This window comes from Trichosurus vulpecula, chromosome 7 (genome assembly GCF_011100635.1).
Source record: "Trichosurus vulpecula isolate mTriVul1 chromosome 7, mTriVul1.pri, whole genome shotgun sequence".
Taxonomy (NCBI): Eukaryota; Metazoa; Chordata; class Mammalia; order Diprotodontia; family Phalangeridae; genus Trichosurus; species Trichosurus vulpecula.
Window position 1 is genome coordinate 115005532 of NC_050579.1, and position 18092 is coordinate 115023623.

Genomic DNA, 18092 nt, shown 5'->3' on the forward strand with positions numbered 1-18092 from the left:
TTCCTTTTCCTATCCTATAGATTTTAACTATGAGACTCTAAGTTAGGGGCTCTTAACCTGGGGGTAGGGTGGAACCCATGGAGAAATTTCAGGAGGTCTGAGAATGAGAAGAAAAAAATTACTTCTTTATCCTCACTGACTTCTAAATGAAACTGAAAACACATCTTCAGATTATTTGAAAACTATCCTAAAAATGAATTCATTGACTTAATCAGATTTCCAAAGGAGTCCATGACAAAATAAAGGTTAAGAACTACTACTTTAAACCCATGTATATGCAAAAAATTACCCTTAGGATAATTTCAAACTAGTTAATGTGTCAAATTCATTGGATCACAGAATTTTGGAGTTGAAAGCAGCCATCTAGTTTAAGCCATACTCCAAAAAGGAATTCCCACTACAACATCTCCTAAAGTGGAAATCCAGTCTCTAACTAAAGACCTCAAAAGAAGTAGAATACATTACCTCCTGGGCAGTTCATTCCAATTTTGGACAACTCTAATTGTTAAGAATTGTTTTTCTTGACATCAAGCCTAAATTTGACTCTTTGCGACTTCTACCCATTCTTTGCTCTTAATTCTGCCCAAATAGAATAAGCTCAATCCCTCTAACCATGACAACTCTTCAAATATTTGAACATAAGAGGTATCATGTCTTTCCTGATCTTCTATTCTATTCTATTCTATTCAATTCCATTCCATTCCATTCCATTCCATTCCATTCTATTCCATTCCATTCCATTCTATTCTGCTTAAAAACATTGAGGCTTAACATCCTGAATTCTTTCAACCAGTCCTTATATGACATGAACTCAAGGTATTTTATCATTGTAGCTGCCCTCCTCAAGACATTCTCCAACTTACCAATGTTCATAAACTGTAGTGCCCAGAACTGAATACAACAATCCCAATTTGGTCTGACCAGGGTCACTACTGCTTCCTTGTTCCTGGAAGCTATATTTCTCTTCATTCAACCCACAATGATAGAAACTTTTTTGGGCTACTACATCACAGGACTGACTCAAACTGGGCTGGCAGTATAGTCAAACACCACCATCCTCCTGCCCCAACATTTTTCAGACAAACTGCTTACTAGCCATACCTCCCCCAGCTTGAACTTGTTGATTTTTTGAACTCTTTAAAGAGTTTACATTTATCCCTCCTGAACTTCATTTTATTAGTTTGTCCAATATGTTAGCCTATTGAAATTTTTTTTGCATACTGACCTGGTTATCCAGTAAGTTAGCTATTCCATCTATGCCTTTATCAAAGTCATTGATAAAAATACTATATCTATGGCTACAGGGCCAAGCCCAGATCCCTAGTGCACTGCAGTGAACCTCTTCCAAGATTACATTGATCTTTGAATCCAACCATTCAATCAGTTCTAACACTATCATTATATCATTGTCTAGTCCATGTCTCTCCATCTTTCCTACAAGAATAATATGAGATACTTTATCCAATGTTTTGTCAAAAATTGGTAAACTATACTTATAGTATTGTCCTTTCCTAGTTTAATACGCCTAACAAAAAAGGAAATAAATTTAAACTGCCATGACCTGTTCCTAATAAAGTCAAACTTGCTCTTTGGAATCACTATTTCCTTTGCCATCTCTATAATAATAATAGTAAAAAAAAAGTCAGCATTTATACAGAAATTTATAAATTTTGCCTAATTTTAGCCTCACAATACCCCTGGGAAGAAAGAGCTATTATCATCCTCATTTTACAGATAAGAAAATTAAGGCAGACAGTAGTTAAGTGACTTGGCCAGGTTCACACGGCTAGTATTTTCCTCACTTTACAGACTGAGGAAACTCAGGCCCCAAGAAGATAAACATAGTGTGCACAGTAATACAGGGAATGAGTTAGCAAAGCCATGACTTAAACCCAGGTTGACTCCAAACCCAATATTCTTCATACTTCACAGTAACAAAATCTATTCAGCAGACTTTTTGTAAATACTTGTCTATTTAACATATGGTTTGTTTTAATATCCTGGGATAAGATTTCTATATAGCATTAAGTGAAACAGGTACATTAAACCCATATGAAGTAAAAAAAAAAAGAATTTTAATGAATTCTGCCTAACTAGTACATAAACATCTTTAAGAATTGATGAGAACTCATTTTCATAATTGTAAAAATAGACAACTAGAATCAGATGTTGCTAAACGGAGTGAACTTTGACACTGAAATCAATTAAACATAACATTAAAAAAATTCATCCAGGTACATGTTATTATACCTGTTATATATTGGCAGCTTGACAGCATAGTGGATAGTGTCCTGGCCCTACAGTCAGGAAGACTTGAGTTCAAATCTAGATAGACATGCACTAGCTGTGTGACCCAGGACAAGTCACTTAACCTCTGCCTCCTTCAGTAAGCCCTGGAATATTATTCTCTTCTTGTCAAAGTCCTTCAAATCAGGGCTGACTCATGGTTCAAATGGGTAAAAGTAGTATGCCTCACTATTCAGCCATGATATGATAGAGGCACTCAGACTTGTGTTTATGCACAGTGTGTATGTATGTGTGCTAATGTGTACATGTGTTCTTAGTTCTTCATATATTAAAGGGCTCTTTTGGTCAAGAGAAGACATACTATTTCTGTGAAAGGAATATAATCACTTTTATCTTGCTATTATTGATTATGAGTGTATTTATTCTGTCATTTTTGAGTGTTTTGGAGATGCCCATGTCTATAAATCTAATAGCTATGAAAAAAATCTCACCAGGTAACAAAGTTATCAGTAAATTCATAGGATACAAAAAAAATTTTAGGTTTTCCTTTGCTTCTAACTAAGTTCAGTGCTTCTAGGCATGTATCATCACAGCAACATTTTAAAATACTTCTTTAAAAGGATAACAGGGTCCAGAAACAAATATGAAACGGCAAGGGACACATTCCAGGGGTTATCCCTGAAAAAGGAGTTGAAAGGCATTGGTAGCTATGGTGGTTTCTGGTCATTAGCACCACTAATCAAGGCCAACTTTTCATGTAGAAACAACAATACAAATCAAAATGATAAACGTTACGCTCATTCAAACAATGAACATATATCTTCAAGGTTATGCTGAAAACACAACTCTACTTATCTTTAATTTGAATGCTTTTCTTTTTTAATGTCCTTGGGATAGAGTCCCATGAAGCAAACTCTAGGTCAACCAGTCAAATAATCATAATTAGTAATTCCTGTCCACATAAAGAGATTACCATAAACTCTCAATTAACCTCATTACTTCCAGAAGCTTTGGTGCAGATAATACAAATCCTGGATTATCTGGCCAGGGCTTTCCTGGAGGAGAGGGGGCAGGTGGAAATTCTGAAAGGCAAGAAACTAAGATTGTTGTCTCCAGAAAGAAGTCAAAAGTTATGTATTTACCCCTAATCATTTTGGAAAATAGATAATTATTCCTAGCAATGTCTTAATAGAAAAAGAAAAGCAAAAAATCAAAATCTGAGGCAGAGGAAGAAAAGTGGAAGGCACTAAAGGATGCTCACTGGGAGACATCACCAGAAGCACGTATATTCCTTTATGTGGGTGACATTGCAGTTAGAGTTATTAGAATTAGCAAGTCTGTTTTACTAACATCTAACACATGGATAAAAAGCTTCTAGAATTTTGTCCACCAGGGTATGGATTCCTGATTTGAGGATAAATTTCAAGGAATCGGTGTACTTAGATGAGAAAAAAAAAAAAGAACTCTTGACTTTCACTAACATTTACCTAGAGGAAAGGGAGAGGGGGGGGTATTTATTAAGTGCTTACTGTATGTCAATCCCTTTGCTAGAAGGGACCTCAGAGGCCTTCTAAACTAACCCATCACTTTAATTTAACCCATCATATAAACATGACTTTCCCAGTGTCCCACAACTAGTAAGTGACAAAGCCAGGATCAAACTCAGGTTTCGATTCAATCCACTCAGTGTTTTGTTTTTCTATTTGTTTTGTGGCAACATACAAAGGAGTGGATGTTTTCCTATTTGTGGTTTTGTCTGCCATGTTAATACACCTTTTCAAACTGGCTTATATTTTGTAACTTTCACTTATTTGAGTGGAGTATCTTACAAGGAAAAATGTTTTGGCTGATCACCTTTAAAATAAAATGAGTTTGTGAATTTATTGAACACTGAATTTTTAAAATAAATTTTTTTATATCTTCTAATTTGTATATTTGCACTGACTTCATAATTAAAATAGTTTCCTCTTTAGAATTAGAGGATATTATACATTATGATCTAGGAGATAAACTGATAGGACAGAGATGGAGATGGGACCTGTGATTTCATTGGTACAGGGAACTCCCTAGCTAGCTGAAGAAACTCCTAGGACCAATGAATGGCAGCACCTTTTTTTTTTTTTTTCAATTTATGGCTACTCTGGCAGCTGCAAGATTGCCCATTACCAGAAAGTAGGGTCAGGGTTTGCTACTTAATTATCCCCAGCAGGAGGTGGACAACAGTGTGAAGCAGACTCACACGTACCTAACAAAGGTAGGTACTCAATTCTACTTGATACTGGGCAATTCCTAAGTATTCTTAAAGCTGATAACACTCACTTCCCACCCCATTCCCATCTTAACAAGTCTGTGTATACCCATGATATGTAGAAGTTGGTTAGAATGAACTCTTTGTCAATGATTACATACTCAGCTAGTCCTATATAAAACTGTAAAGTATGAGAAGTTTGAATTTAGCTCCTCCCCCCCCCCAACTCTCCTTGCTTCAAGCACTTAATGACTTCTCCCATATCAAAAACTGTCCTCAGGTAATGAATGTCCTGAAGTCATTTACACCATAGTATGAATTTAAGGAATATCTGCACTCTAAATCAAAAGAGCTGAATTTGAATTATGGCTCTCTCATTTTACTAGCTATATGATCATGAGTCACAAGTCACTTAATCTTACCTTTGAGCAAAACAAGACCTGGCAGCCAATCAGGCTAGGATGTTGCCAAATACATTGCCAGAATCCTTGATTTTCTGTCTCATGCCTAACCATGACTAAACAAAGGGGGTACTGGACAACCAAAGCACAGCTGCCACAATTCATAAGTATTCTTGGTACCTATATTAAAGCTTTGTAATTAAAAGCTGTGATCTTAAGGGGTGGGGTGAGGGTACTTTCGTTAACTTTTTACTATAAAATGCTCTTTTTCTATATTTCCTTATATCGAAACAAAAAGCTCACAAAAGAAGCAAGAGAGGCAGGACATGGTAAGTGTACAGAACTGAAATAACACGAATTAATGCTACAACAAGCACCTCAAATAACTTATTTTTCTTACAGCTTCCCACCCTAAGTTGCTTAACTTGGTAGGTGATTTCTCCATGCTGAAAGTGGAGTTAACTTTGAAGCCCGTGCTCATAGAAATGGCTTTAAATTTATAAGATAAGTCCAAAAGAGGAAGTCTTAGCTACCACCTGAGGCATTTAACTCCATATACTCACCCTCTTATAGCCATCCAGGCCACTAAATAACAACAATAATAATAACTCACATTTCTATATCACTTACTAAAGTGCCATGCCCTGTGCTAAGTACTTCACAATTATCCCATCTGATTCTCACAACATCTCTAGGACTGGAGTGGGGAACCTGCAGCCTTGTGGTCACATGTGGACTTCTAGGTCCTTTGGATCTGGCCCTTTGCCTGAGTCCAAGTTTCACAGGACAAATCCTTTTGTTAAGGCAATTTGTTCTGTGAAGTTTGGATTCAGTCAAAGGGCCACACTTGAAGACCGAGAGGGGCCACACTTGAAGACCGAGAGGGCCCCATGTGGCTGGCTGCAAGGTCCTCACCCCTGCAGGAGGTAGATGCTATTATTATCCCCAATTTACAGATGAGGAAACTGAAGCAAACTGAGGTTAAGTGACTTGCCCAGGATCATAAAGATAGTGTCTGAGGCTGGATTTGAAGACTGTATTGAGAACAGGCCTAGCACTCTATCCACTAGCTGCCCTGAATATAGGTGACTAAGAGACAAAGGTTGAGGGAACAAGGAGGGGAGGTGTGCCTGGACATTCTCAAACCAACTTGCCCAGTTTCATCTGTCCTTGGCATCATCCTCTAGATCTGTAAGCCAGGTCTAGCTCATGAAGTTCTGACATTCCCCATCTCACAGAGAATTAAATCCCTGGAGCATCTGGCTCATCAGATTTCTACCACAATGAAGAGGACAAATGGATGGGAAAGGCAGGAACCTCTCAAGTGACAGCCAGAATGCTTACTAAACTCTCACTTTTCCTCCATTTAGGAAATCAGTGCCAGTATCTGGAGGCATCTGCTGGTTTGTAAACTGACAGATGGGTACAAGAAGAGCCAAAGGGTGGCTTTCCGGGACAGCCTTCTGGCTCTCTCAACATGCAGTCCTTGCAGACACAGGCATAGACCATTTGGCCTCTTCTTTGACCCATGGAACCACATGCCAGTTGACAAAGTTGGGCCGAGGTTAGCTCACTTTTACTCACAGTCACATAAGCACAATCTGAGGTGTGCTTTGAAACACTATCTCCACGTGTAGGTCTAGCCAGGCTGAAATTTACAGTATCTTGTGGTGACTTGGACGAAGCCAATTTAAAGGGTGATGTGGTCTCTGTGTGTGTTGACAGTAGGGCTTTTCCTACCTGCCAAATTAGGAAGGGAACCTAACTGAAAAGAAAGAGTTCAGTCCTAGTTGTCAAGTAGCATTACCTAAAATAATATTAAGCAATGACACAATTTGGAGATTAGAATAAGGGATGGGAGGTGAGTCTTATTAGCTTTAAGAATACCTAGGAATTGCCCTGCAATCAAAGAATCATAAGTTTAGGGTTTTAACAGATCATAAGCTCTCTCATTATGAGACAATTATGGATGCCTTTTGATAAAAAAAAATCTCAACTTATTTCTAAGAGGTCTAAAAATAAGACACAAATAATTTCCATGGTTAAATTAATTCCTCATCATTGTACTTACCACACCAACAGGAAAAGCCAAGACAGCCAACATCCAGTCACGGAGGGAGATGAGCTTCTTTAACTGTCTTTCTTGCTCTTGGTTACTGCTCCCTCTGGTCAGGAGACTGGAAAGGTCAGTCAGCACACAAATTCCAAAAAAGACAGCCTGGATAACCTATAAGGCAATAACATCTCATGTCAACACTGATGTAACATTCAAAAAGAACTATACAATGGGACAAATTATTTTTATATCAAGTGGACTGATTAAAATAGCAAATGAAGAACTTTAAAGAACAGAAAACTCTCTACTTAAATATCCATCCCCTCAGATGGAAGAGAAGAGGCAAAGCAGCATTTCCCAACTGGTTTTTCAGCCAAGGGAGAGTTTCACTGTAACGGATCACCCTATGTGCTCTGAAGACTATCTCATTTGCCCTGGTGGACAAAGACACTAACTGTTGCAACAGGCTCACTGAGGTTGAAACCAGATTCAAGTTCATCTCTCTTCCCTCTTTCCTATCTTTTTGAAGCATTTTCATTTTTTAATTCAACTTTTTTTATTCTGAACTTAACAAACAGCAAATAAAATGAGCGTTTCCATATACAATTGTACATGAAACTACAGATACAAACAGGGATTATATATAACTTTATTAATTCAACTGATAACTTTCAAAGCTATCCTGCTTGTCTATATTTCCTTCTGGCCTTCATTCTCTTTTCTTCTCATTTGGTGAGCAGGAGATCAAAACATCACAAGATATCAAAGTATCCCTATCCCTAAAACTTCTCTGTCTTCTCCCAAATATGAAAAACAAAACAAAAAAATCCTTGGAATAAATATGCACTTTCAAGCAAAAAACAAATTCTTTCATTGGACACGTCCACAAACGTATGTCTTACTCAGCATCGTAAATTCATCACCTCTCTGTCAAGAGATGGATAGCATGCTTCATTGTTGTTCCTCTGGAATTGTATTGGTCATTGAACAATTAGAGTTCTCAAAGTCTTTCAAAGTTATTTGCCTTTAAAATGTTGTTATTGTATAAATTTTCCTCCTGGTTCTGTTCACTTAATTCTATATAGTTCATACAATTCTTCCCAGGTTTCCCTAAAACTATCCCTTTCATTTCTTAGGGGCCAATAATATCCCATTACATTCACATATTTTAAATTATTCATACATTCCTCAATTTATGGGCACCCCTCCTTAGTTTCCAGTTCTTTGCCATTACAAAAAGAAAACATTTCTCTACATAGGTCCTTTTTCTTTCTCTTGGGACAGCAAATTAGGTATGCAACTATAATGAGATATAGTAGCATAGAAAATCAGAAACAAAGTTAAATGATCTATTGCATATAAAAAGGGTTATTTTACAACTTTGTGTCACTTAAGGAAAAATTAATCTTAAAAATATGGGTTTCATTTTGGAAGCCTAAGGACTAACAGGGAAAAAAAAGATTGAATGGTTTGGATGGAAAATAACAGAGAAATTGGACTAGGCACAGAATTAACGCATTTCATCAGCATGCATAACCTGATTCCATCCTTTAGCAGACTAAGACAAATATCTAAGAAGTGAAGAGAAATTACTGAAGATGATCCAAGGGATAAATAAACATTTATATAAACTAGAGAAGAGAAAAACTTATGGTAAATGTGGGGAAACTTCTTCAACTACAGAGGTGATTCCTCAAAAGTGGTACTGGAAGGTCTAGTGGTCAAAGAGGGGAGAGGAACGCACATTTATATACCTACAATGTACAAGGCACTGCGCTAGGTGATTTCCAATCATTATCTTATTTAATTCTCATAACAACCCTGTAAGGTAGGTGCTATGATGAACTCCATTTTACAATGAAGGAGACTAAGGCAGACTGAGGTTAAGTGGCTTGCACAAGGTCACACAGTAACTATCTGAGATCACATTTGAGCTCAAGTCTTCCTGACTTAACATTCTATCCAGGGGTGGGGACCCTGCATCCTCAAGGCCACATGTGGCCCTCTAGGTCCTCAAATGTGACCCTTTGACTGAATCCAAACTTCACAGAACAAATCCCCTTAATAAAAGGATCTGTCCTGTAAAACCTGGACTGAGTCAAAAGGCCACACCCAAGGACCGAGAAGGCCACATGTGGCCTCGAGGATACAGGTTCCCCACCCTTGGACAAGATGCAGACTAAATAACCTAGTAGGCCTTCCTAGGTTCTCAGCTTTCATGAAGCAAAAACCTATCCAAAGTTGCATTGCCTTAGGTAACCCTCACACCATTTTCTGAAAAAACTCCTAGTCATAGCCTCCCTAATCAATCATAAACTGAACTGCTTGTATTGGCTATGTTTTTTTTTTTGGACAACCTCATGCAGAGAAGAATTCAGTGACACTATAACAAAATGATTTATCATATTTAAGAAATTCCTAAAGGGGCTAAAAGCACAGAGGATTCTATGAGCTGAGGTAAACAACATGTTGTAAGATAGCCCAGCAAATGATAATGCAAGTTACAGAAAATATAGAGAAGGGTGGAAAATACATTCCCTTGGCTTGAAGTCATACCTTTTTCAGAGCCAGGGCTTGATACAGGGGAATTTTCCTGGCTCCTTTTACTTGAAATAAATCACTGATGGTGAACTTGCATGAGATACAGTTCTCTTTTGCCCCTATACACAACAGAAAATCCTCTGAAAACAAATCTTGGGTAGAGGCTGGGGAAAGGAGGGGATTGGGGATTAGGAAGCAAGGTCATTCCTTTTAGTAATTGATATATGAGTTACTATATTTGTATCCCACTGAATACACAAGAAAGGGCATAAAAGGCTTTCAAGGTCACCTACCTGGTTTTACTTCTTAGTACAGTACAAGTGCATCCCCATAATCTAAACCAGTCTGTTCAGATTATTTAATCTACCATTGAAAATCCCCAGTAAAAGAGATTCCACAAGCCCGGAGTCAAATAAGCCATAGTTTAACTGACCTGATCATTTCTCCTGATATTTTAACAAACTTTCTCTATTCCAGTTTAACTTTTGACAGTCCTTTGTACCTTCTTCAGTGGTCAGAGAATTGGGGCAGTATAATTTAAGCTTACTATCTTCAGGGTTGGCAACAATTAATCTGGCTGCCTGAGGAGAGACAATTGAAGGGATGGCAAGACTCACTTTTTGATAACCAATACCTTTACTGACCATGGAAATTGTTTCACATAGCTATAAAGGGAGGGAGGATTTTTCTAGATCAGTATTTTCTGAAATTACTGGGATTATCCCAAGGCATTTCCAAGTAAATCCTAAGCATAATGCTAATAAGTATAGTACTTCAATTAACAGATGATACTCATAATAAAAGGTAGGCTTCATGGAAGTGGCCTGCAGGCCCTTTTCCTTCCTGTCTCTCCCTATCTATCTCAATCTTAAAGCTCTGTTGTGGTACCAAAAAGGTAGAATGAATCTGACAAAATTCAAAAGTAGTTTGGAGTTTGTTGCATCTACAAGAAAAATGAGGATTTTTTTTTTTAATAAGGGAGTCATCATGTAGGACACGATACATATCACAGGAATATGTGAGTGGTGGTCATCAATGGAAAAAGTTTGAGGACCCCCTCATCTAGAGGCTACTAGCCAAAGTGTTCTGTTCATCATAATGTTTACCAAAGGGCAGCTAGATGGCACAGTGAGTAGAGCACTGGCCTTAGAGCCAGGAGGACCTTAGTTCAAATCCAGACTCAGACACTTGACACATGTACTAGCTGTGTGACCTTGGGCAAGTCACTTAACCCCAACTGCCCTGCCTTCCCCCTCTCAAAAAAAAAAAAAAGAAACAATAAAAAAAAGAAACAATAATGTTTACCAAGGAGAGGTTAAACAATTGCCAATTAATGCTTTTGTTTATCCTTCAGAGATTCTGTTTAATAAGTGCCACTAAGTCATAGACTACAAGTGAAAGGAATAAGAATGGAATACACAGAAGGGATTCCTAGGATGTGAATTCCCTCCTTTGAATGCAAAATGAGTGGAGAGTAGACAGGGTAATGTTGGGAAAGTTGCCATCTTGATTCCTAGCTGAGGCTCCTCAAAAAGAGAAACCTAAATGCTATGAAAAGGCCATTGTCTCTGTCCTCAAAGTGACCATGTGATACTCATTATTATAAGCCTCATGACTGACATTATCCTCAAATACTTGAGCAATTGAGCAAGTATATATGGCATGTTGCTAGGATCTATAAAAGTCAGTTTGCTTTCACGAAGAGACAGCATAGTATAATGGAAAGAATGGCAGACCATGAATGAGGAAACATGGCTCAAGTTTTGGTTCTGGCATTAACCAGCTATACGACCTTGGGCAAACTATTTCACTTCTCCTGAATTCGGATTTCTAATGTATAAGTGTGTCAGACCATAGGTTCTCTAAGATCTCTTTCCACTTTAATGCCTTAAGATTCTATTTCTCACTTCAACAGTTTCCTCCTTAGTCTAATCCAGAGATTCTTACAAGTGTGTGTATGTGTGTGTGTACGTGAGTGAGAGTGAGAGAGAGAGAGAGAGAGAGAGAGAGAGAGATTCCTTTGACAGTCTAGCAAAACCTGTAATTGTCATTCCCAGAACAATGTTTATAAAACAAAAAATAAAATACATAGTATTGCAAAAGAAAACTAAAGATCATTGAAAATAAAGATACCACATTTCTCATCCAAATTCACAGATACCGTGAAATCTTTCCTTAGACCTCAGGTTAGGAACTCCTGGTCTAATTCAACTAAGGTATATTAATCCTCCCTCACAGATAATGCTTTTCCAGACTTATATGAAAGATAACCTTCGCTTCCTCAAGCACAGATACTATTCTATTTGAAGTTGCATTAGGAAAAACAGAAATGGAGATTCTCTTTACACAAATTAAATATTCTAAGTTATATTTATTTTTAGGAAAAAAATGACATCTCTTGTATTCCTATCACCTTTATTTCCAAATACATTCCCCACCCCTCCTACTTTCATAACAAAGATGAAAAAATAGAAAACCAGTCCAGCTTATAACAGTAATAAATATATCAATTGTGTGTGATAGTATCACTCATGGGACACCGCTGGACCTGGAGTCAGAAAGATCTGAATTCAAATCCAGCCTCAGACAGTCAGTAGCTGTGTGACCCTGGGTAAGTCATTTAACCTGTTTGCCTCAGTTTTATCATCTGTAAAATGGAGATGATAATAATAGCATGTACTTCTGAGGGTGATTGTGAAGATCAAATGAGAAATTAGTTATAATGCACTTAGCAAAGTGTCTGGCACACAGTAATAACTATATAATTGTTAGGTATTATTATTGTTATTATTAATTAAGCACCCATGTACAAAGCACAGAGCTAGGTACTGTGGATGCAAATACAAAGAATGAAACAATCTCTACTCCCAAGGAGCTTACATTCTAATAGGAAAGGCAATAGATATATACACATACACACACATATATAATGAATAAATATTACACACACATTCTCTCTCTCTCTCTCTCTCTCTCTCTCTCTCTCTCTCTCTCTCTCTCTCTCTCTCTCTCTCTCCACTCCCCCACCCACACCCCGAGGCCTGTGCTTTTCTTCAGAGAATAATTCAACCAATGGAGATGGTAGGGGTTGCCCCTTTCCCTTTTTTTACCTCAGAGTTCTTCTGACACCACTACCCTTATCCCTCCCCATGGAAGCCTCTTCCTCTCTGCATTTTATTGGTTATTTCATGATTATGGTGTTAGGAAAAGTACATATTATCAGAATTAATGTTCTCATAAATAATTGTATGCAGAAAAGTGTATTTTCAGCAATCTCTAGTGAAAGGTAACAGTTTTTGGTGGTCAGAGAAATCTAACCCTCTATTTCCCATAGGTTCAGTGTATCAACATTCATATTTTTTTACTTTCAAGCTGTTTTCTAAGAAAGTTACTTCCACAAGAGTTGAGGATTGACTGTATATTTTGTCCCATTTCAATTGTGTCTGACTCTTCTTGAACTCATCTGGGGGTTTTCTTAGCAAAGGTATTGGAGTAGTTTGCCATTTCCTTCTCCAGCTCATCTTACAGATGGAGAAACTGAAGCAAACAGGGTTAAGTGACTTTGCCCCTGATCCCACAATTAGTAAATGTCCGAGGCCAGATTTGAACTCAGGAAGAGGAGTCTTTCTGACTAAAGGAAAAAAAATGTATAATGTGATCTATTGAATAGAGGGGAGGAAAATGGAATCATGAAGTTTAAATTAATACAATCTAACAAAATAAAAATTGACCAAGCCTAGGTAGATAAAACTAAAAATGAAGCACAGTTTTCTACCTCATAAAATATCTAAAGTCACATCAGCTTTTATTCCCTAGAGGAATAATCTGGCATAGTAGTCACCTTTCCATTATAAATTAGTTAATTCATCAACATCTATTGGACATTTACAATATACAAAGCTCTATACGCGTCATCCTGCTCCTGGTCAACTAGATGGTTGCCTTAATGCCTGGTTACACCTTGGAAATCACCTTTTTTCACATCAGGTTTTCACTAATATGCAAATGTGGAAAGACAAGACAGAAAATCCATAAATTATTTTCATTCTCTCTATGGCATGACATCTCTAAAAACTATAAAGGTAAACAAATGATTTACTGATCACAAAGCAACAAAAATTATATTTAATAAAGGGCCCTTTAAAAAAAGAATTAAAATTAGAGAATAATAATAATTGTAAAGAACAAATGGATCAGAGGACAAATTATAAAAGCAATGGAAAATTTTGTCAAACAAAATTATAATAATGAGACACTATACTGTGATGCAGCTAAAGCAATACTTAAAGGAAATTTCGATCTCTAAATGCTTTCATTAACAAAAGAGAAAAAGAATAAATCAATGAATTGGGCACATAATTTTTAAAAAAACTTGAATAACAAATTTAATTCAACTATGTAACAAAGTAGAAATTCTGAAAATTAAAGAGACTAATAACATTGAAAGTAAAAAGGTGACTGATAAATAAAAGCTTCTAAGAAACTAATATAATAAAGTTAGTTAATCTCACTTTTAAAAGAAAGGGAAACCAAGGTGTTTATATCAAAAATTAAAAAAAAAGAACTCAATAATTAAGGAGGAAATAGAGGAAATTAATAGAAAAATATTTTGCCCAATTGTATGCTAAAAAACCTGAAACTTAGAGGAAATAGATGAATATTCACAAATATATACATATACATATACATATATATATGCCTAGATTAACAAAAGAAGCAACAAATTATTTAAGTAGTCAAATATCAGAAAAAGAAACTTAACTGGCCACATGTGAACTCTCAAAGAAACTCCATGACCAGATGGATTTACAATTCTATCAAACATTCAAAAAACAATTAATTCTAATACCATATAAACTGTCTAAAATAAAGGAAAGTACTCTTCCTTTATTTTTCTATGATACATATACAGTTTTGATACCTAAACCAGGGAGAAACAAAGTAGAAAAAGAAAACTACAAACTAATATTCCTAATGAATATTGATACAAAAATCCCCCCAAAATATTAACAAGTTGGCTTTTTCATATATAATATATAATGTATAATTTAATATATGATATGATATGCATATATAGTAGAAAGATTATATGCTATTGTCAGGTCAGATTTATATCAGGAATGCAAAGATAGTTCAGGATAAGTAAGTCTATAAGTAAAATAAACCACAAAATTTGACACCTGTTTCTGTTAAAAACTCTAGAAATCACAGGAATAAATGGACCTTTTCTTAATATAGTAAACAATACCTAAATCCAACAGCAGCCATTATATAGAATAGAAAAAAGTTAGTGTTAGCAATAAGATCTTACCAATAAGATCTGGACAAAAGCAAGGACACAAAATTACTATTTTCATTTAACATATTGTTAGAAATGATACCTACAGCAATAAGAAAAGAAAAAGAAATTGAGGGAATAAGCATAGACAAAAAAGGAAACAAAATTATTGGAGTTTTTTGCAGACAAGATGGTGTGCTTAGAAAATCCTAGAGTAAACTAAAAAGTCAATTGAAACAACTTCATCAAAGAAGCAGAATAGAAAATAAATCCACACTAATCATTAGCATTCCCACAAATTAAAAAAAAAACAACAACAACAGCCTGGCATATTATTCTTTAGCTTCTTCTATTATGATGTGCTTCAAAGCATAAGGCCATATTCTCTATAGAGAAATCCCAGAAAATGGACTAACTGACATCAAACACTTCAGTGTATCCCAAAGGAGTGATTTTAAGCAGTTTTTATAAGCTCTAAAGAGATTATGTTCAAATTCTTACCAAAGTATTTGAAAGTACATTTTACTTTACATCACCCCAACACATCTGAAAACTGGTCATCCACATCTTTGCTTGAAGACAAGGAGGAAGGGGAGAACCTGCTTTGCACAGAAGCCTTTAGGTAGCTCTAATTATTAGGAAGTTTTCCTAAACTGGCTACTTTGCAACTTCCACTCTCATTGTTCTTAGTTCTGTCCTCTGGGGCTAAATTAAGTAAGTCTTCCCCAAGAACAAATTCCTCATTGGTCCAGGGCCTGCAAAAGCACTCTAGTTATCTCTGTATTTGATAAATTGATCAATTTACTCTCATTAAAAATAAACTAGTAGACATATCAGCTCAGGTTTTTGGAGACTAATGGTCATCACTCTCACACCAGGCAAAGGGATATTTTCTAAAACTCCTTTTATACAAGTGCCCTAAGCACTTAGCAGCACTAAGCACAATGCCTGGCACATAGTAAGTACTTAATGAATGTTTAGTGACTGACTCAAGGTCTGCCTTCAATTCTTTGAAATCAGAGTGAAGGACTAGAAGAAAGGTTGAAAAAATCCTTGATACAGTTAAGAGGGGATATAGATAGACACACACAGACACACACACCCCATGGCATCGAGCACTAAAGAGCTTGAAGGGAATAACAACTAACTTACAGACACAGTGCCCTTTGGCAGACATACATACATGATATTGTCAGGCCAGTTTCACTTTGTACTGCTGTCATCAGGGTTTACTTTGAGCTAGATATGAAAAAGAGTCATTAACCTTGCTCTTTACTTGCAGCTATGTATGGCCTCCACAACTACTCAGAGTGGCAGATAAATTAATTGAAAAAATATGAAGGAATATCCCAAGCAGAGGCCCTGCCATTTCCACTGGGATGTTAACTGTAGACATAGTTCCACCTCAGCTGTTTTGCAGAGATGGAATTGCCAGCCATGAGCTCAGGTTGACAGATATCTATCTATCTATCTATCTATCTATCTATCTATCTCTCTCTCTCTCTCTCTCTCTCTCTCTCTCTCTCTATATATATATATATATATATATATATATATATATATACACACACACACATATATATACACACATATATATATATATATGTATGTGTTTGTGTGTCTGTGTCTGTGTCTGTATACATATGTATATATCACCTGACACCTATCAGATTGGCCAATGTGACAAAAAAGAAAAATGATAAATGTTGGAAGGGATGTGGGAAAACTGGGACACTAATATACTGTTGATGGAGTTGTGAACTGATCAAACCATTCTGGAGAGCAATTTGGAACTATGCCCAAATGGCAACCAAACTGTTTATACCTTTGATCCAGTAATGCCACTACTAGGTCTATATCTCAAAGAGATAAAAGAAGGAGAGGGGTAGAGGAGGACTTATATGTATAAAAATATTTATAGCAGCTCTTTTTGTAATCGTAAAGAATTGGAAATTATGGAGATGTCTGCCAATTGGGGAATGGGTAAACAAGTCATGGTATGTGGTTATAATGGAATGATATTGTGCTATAAGAAATAACAAACAGGATGCTTTCAGAAAAACCTAGAAAGACTTACATGAACTGATACAAAGTGAAGTGAGAAAAACCAGGAGATCACAGTCCAAGAGTAATGGCAGTACTATATGATGATCAACTGTGAATGACTTAGCTGTTCTCAGAAATACAATGATCCAACACAGTTCCAAAGGACTCATGATGAAAAATACTATCCATCTCCAGAGAAAGAACTAATGGAGTTTGAATGCAGATCAAAGCATACTATTTTTCAGTTTATTTTTTCAGTTTTTGGAGGTTTTTTTGGTCTGTGTTTTCTTTCACAACATGACTAATATGGAATCATATTTTGCATGACTGCACATGTGTAACCTATATCAAATTGCTTACCATCTCAGGAAGGGAAAGGGGAGGGAGACAGGAAAAGAATTTGGAACACACAATTAAATAATGTTAAAAATTGGTTTTACTTGTAATTGGGAAAAAATAAACAAAAAAGGTGAAGGCAACACATTGGAGAAAGAATGGAGGTACCTGACATATTTTTTTTTCAAATCCACTGCATTTACTTATCCTAATCTGGGCTTTGTGAGTAAAATTTCTAGATCTAGTTTGCAACCATGAACAAATTATGGTAGACAAATGTAAAGGAAAATTATCGCACCATAAGAAATGACAAATGGGGTTGGTCCAGAGGAACCTGAAAGACTTGTATGAATTGATACAGACTGAAGTGAGCAGAACCAGGAGAACACTTTACATGACAAGCACTATAAAGAACAATTTTTGAAGACAATTACTGATTAATGGTTTTCTTTTTTTTTTTGGTTTTTTTCTTTTTTTTTGCTTAACTATGTTTATTTGTTACAAGGCAGGGTTTAAAATGTAGAGGGGGTGCACTAAGGAGCAAGGAGGGTAATGGTGATAGTAACAACAACAAAAAAAAAAGGAGAAAAGAAAGAGAATTATTGAAACATTTTTAAACGTACATGAGAGAACCGAAGGCAGTTCGGAGAGAAAAACAGGCACCTTTGGAGCTGACATGTTGAATTTATTATATACATTTTTAAAGGTGTAAATTACAGACATGGTTTTATATGTAATCCTTTATTCTGTAGTTCTTTATATATGGAAATACCCATTTTTGTTAGTTATGTGTCAAGTTCAGAATAACAAAAAATAAAAATTATCTTTAAAATGTCAGTTATTTGAGATATCATGAAAAGCACGGCTCAAGTGGCTTTAAAACTATGACATGTCTAACATGGATTTCTTTTGTATGTATTTAATCAGGTTCAGCTATTC

The 18092-nt window shown here is 36.2% G+C and overlaps 1 protein-coding gene across 2 annotated transcripts in view; it reads right to left on the reverse strand.

Moving 5' to 3' along the window:
• The window catches only part of AIG1 (androgen induced 1), a 330569-nt gene that overhangs the window by 242284 nt on the left and 70193 nt on the right, over positions 1 to 18092 (reverse strand). For both annotated transcript variants that reach the window (XM_036766736.1, XM_036766737.1), the window contains exon 2: positions 6968 to 7123. In XM_036766736.1, coding sequence (XP_036622631.1) covers positions 6968 to 7123 — 156 coding nt within the window. The remainder of the gene's footprint in view (positions 1 to 6967; positions 7124 to 18092) is intronic.